Source organism: Octopus bimaculoides, chromosome 29, assembly GCF_001194135.2.
Source record: "Octopus bimaculoides isolate UCB-OBI-ISO-001 chromosome 29, ASM119413v2, whole genome shotgun sequence".
In the NCBI taxonomy this organism is placed as follows: domain Eukaryota; kingdom Metazoa; phylum Mollusca; class Cephalopoda; order Octopoda; family Octopodidae; genus Octopus; species Octopus bimaculoides.
In genome coordinates, this window is record NC_069009.1 from 873,887 (window position 1) to 877,761 (window position 3,875).

The following is a 3,875-nucleotide window of genomic DNA, read 5'->3' on the forward strand; positions in this document are numbered from 1 at the left end:
CAAGTGTCTTCTACTATAGCCTCGGGCCGACCAAAGCCTTGTGAGTGGATTTGGTAGACGGAAACTGAAAGAAGCCTGTCGTATATATGTATATATATATATGTATGTGTGTTTGTGTGTCTGTGTTTGTCCCCCCACCATCTCTTGACAACCGATGCTGGTGTGTTTACGTCCCCGTAACTTAGCGGTTCGGCAAAAAGAGACCGATAGAATAAGTACTAGGCTTCTAAAGAATAAGTCCTGGGGTCGATTTGTTCGACTAAAAGCGGTGCTCCAGCATGGCCGCAGTCAAATAACTGAAACAAGTTAAAGAGTAGAATAAAGTCTGAAAAGACAATGTGGAGAGTAGCTTACTTTATCTGGGTTCCTTTTTAGAATTTCGTTAACATAGTCAGTGTCCATTTGCATAATTCTCTGCGTAATCAAATCAATTGCCATGTTGTTTTATTGAAAGATGCTGAAAAGGAACGAAGGAAAAATAATTTGCAAACGAAGTCTTCTCTTTTGCACATTACATCTGATTCCTCTTCTGCACAATTTTTCTCTCAGCATATTTGGAGTTTGTTATGATGCATACTAACATTTAACATGAAGCAATGTGTGTGTGTGTGTGTATGCATACATACATATAAATATATAAATATAATACATATAGATATATAGTGCAAGTAAATATGTGCGTATGAGTGTGTGTGTGTGTGTTTGTTTGTGTGTGTGTGTGTGTGTGTGTGTGTGTGTGTGTGTGTGTGTGTGTGTGTGTGTGTGTGTGTGTGTGTGTGTGTGTGTGTGTGTGTGTGTGTGTGTGTGTGTGTGATCGAAGCTTCGAATTCACTCAAAATACAATTATTGTTAATCATAAATTTGCATTCTATGAAAGTAACTGGATAAATGTCTTTGGATAAATGGAAAATTGGTTTCGTTATAACTGAACATAAAAGAAGCACGCACACACATACACGCACACACACTCGCACACGCACACAGACACACACGCACACAGACACACAGGCACACAGGCACACATAAATGTGAGTGTGTGTGTATAACGTATATATGGTTATGCATATATGCACATATATATGTACGAATATACATGCATATTTATATCAACACACACAAAACACACACATACGCACGCACACACAAATAATATGTGTGCGTGTGTGTGTGTGTGTGTTTAACATAGTAAAACTATTCTATTCCCAGAGCTACATTTAAATCGTGTCCCAGTACAAGAATTAAGAACAAAATATTCCACCTTACCTTAAAACCAGGGAATATTCAGCTGGCTATATCTTTTAAACTTGTCAGATGCAATTTTGCTTTCTTCTATAAGATTGAAATGTGTTGTCTTCGTTTATTCTCAACAAATAAAGCCATTCATTTTAATATTTCCTAAAGTTTTATCTCCATTTTCCCCTCCGACTTCCAATTCTACTATACCACTTATTCAAAATCTCTTATAATCATTTTTTTTTTCAATTGTATACATTTGTTTAGTCAAGTGTGAAATTAAATTTGCTTGGAATTTTTTTTGCGAGAAAATATAATTCATTTCATTGACTACAACTAAGCAACCCATACAATGGTTGAAAACCAACAATGTTTGTATACATACATATATGTATATATGTATGTATGCATCTATATATATATATATATATATATATATATATATATATATATATATATATATATATATATATATATATATATTAGGTTGTTTCAAATGAAATTTCGTATTTGAAATAACAATAAAATGTTTCAGAAGTGTTAGAGAACTGATTTATTTCATCAAAGTATGATCCATGTTCATTTATGACGTTTACCTAACTTTTCATTATGTCATATGTTCCATCTTTAAAAAGAAAAAATTCATTTTTTGCTGCGATAAACTGTTCGACTGCTTCAATTACCTCTTCTCTATTTAAAAATGTTTTATTGCTTATGAAAAGCTCAAAATGCTTAAATAAAATGCTGATCAGTAGCAGAGATATCAAGAGAATAGGGAGGATCTTGAAAAATCTCATAATTCAGGCTTTTCAACTTTTAGACTGTAACTTGAGAAGTGTGAGGAAGTGCATTGTCACGGAGCAAAATTGGGTCATCTCTATTCACTGGGCTGGGTTGTTTCTTATTCAAATTCTCGTGCATACAATCAATTTCCTGACCATACGATGCTGCTGTTACCGTTGTTCCTTATTGCAAAAATGAATAATGAATAACTCCCTTCGCAGACCACCATAGAGTGACCACTAACATCTTGTGTATGTAAACAACAAAATGAAACCATTGATCATGTAGTTTTCATATACAGTCTTCTTGCGCCTACAGAGTATCTCAGAGTATCTGCCCCATGATAAAAACTATTGGGAACACAAGCCACCTCGCGTGCTTGAAAATGACTCTATCCCATTCCTCACCGTTCAAACTGGCAGAAAGATAGATGCGAATAGGCCAGACATTACATAAAAGGTCTTCAGACAAAAATCATGCGTCCACATCGATATGATTGTCACAATCGACGCACCAAAAACTGAGCAAGCATAAAGTTCTTGAAATAGAAATTGGCAAAATGTGGAGCCTCAAGACTAGAACAATATCTGTTGTCATAGTTGCCGTAGGAATGATAGCAAAAGGGGCTGATTGCTAGCCCAGCTACCAGGAATTCCAAATATGGTAGAAATCCAAAAGACAGCGCTCTTGGGAACTGCCCGTACCCTACGTAAAATACTGCCTATGTAAACTCAAACGTTAAAACAAACTCATAATTTTCTTATGTTTTCTTAAACATTCTCTAGAACAATACTTCGTGGAAAACCAAATATATGACACCCTAGGCATAACACCAACTTGAATTTCAAACTTGTTGTCTCTTGAGGTCTCTGGATGAAACTTGGAGCCAACTTGTACAAATACAAAGCTAAAGTCAAACATATAACAATAATAATAATAATAATAATAATAATAATAATAATAATAATAATAATAATAATAATAATAATAATAATAATAATAATAATAATAATAATAATAATAATAATAATAATAATAATAAAAAAATGTGGAATCTGAAGACGAAAACAATACCTATTGTCATAGGTGCCCTGGGAATGACAGCGAAACGGGCTGATTACTACCTAGCTCAGATACCAGGAAACCCCAAAATGGCTGAAGTTCAAAAGATAGTGCTCATGGGAACTGCCCATATCCTACGTAAAATACTGTCTCTGTGATCTCAAATTTTAAAGCAAACACATGATTTTCTTATGGTTTCTTAAACATTCACTTGAACAAAACTGTACAAATCCAAATATATGGTACCCTAGGCATAACACCTACATGAACTTCTAACTTGTTGTCTCTTGAGGTCTCTGGGTGAGACTTGGATCCAACTTGTACAAATGCAAAACAAAAGTCAAACATAAAATAATAATAATAATATGTTATTAAAATTTTCATATGTATCCCCTTCCAACATAAATGACCATGTGTTTGCACCTAGAAAGTTCCCCTCCGAGGCACAATTCCGGATAAGACCAGCGATTAGATATGCATAGCAGCCATCCCTCGCACGTCACTGTGTCGTGCTCAAGAACACAACAAACAGCCTGGTGCAGGAATCGAAATATCATTACCTCATGATTGTGAACCCGACGCTCTAACCCCACTGGGCTATGCGATTTCACATGCGTGTGTGTGTGTGCGAGTGTGTGTATGTGCGTGTCAGCGTGTATATATATATATATATATATAAAAAATTAATTAAGGTACTCAGAAACCTGGATGTTTGTACATTTACAGATTTTTATTAATGTCACATATTAAATGAAGCGCTTTTCACCTAGTCGTGTAAACCTACACGACTAGGTGAA

General features: G+C 34.9%; 1 protein-coding gene across 1 annotated transcript in view; it reads right to left on the bottom strand.

Annotated features, from left to right (window-relative positions):
• The window catches only part of LOC106877984 (ankyrin-3), a 6,200-nt gene extending 4,577 nt beyond the window's left edge, over nt 1-1,623 (bottom strand). The window contains exons 1-2 of the mRNA XM_014927059.2: nt 1,264-1,623; nt 355-457 (exon numbers count right to left, since the gene is read on the bottom strand). Coding sequence (XP_014782545.1) covers nt 355-438 — 84 coding nt within the window. The 5' untranslated portion in view covers nt 439-457; nt 1,264-1,623. The remainder of the gene's footprint in view (nt 1-354; nt 458-1,263) is intronic.
• Between the last annotated feature and the right edge of the window lie 2,252 nt (nt 1,624-3,875).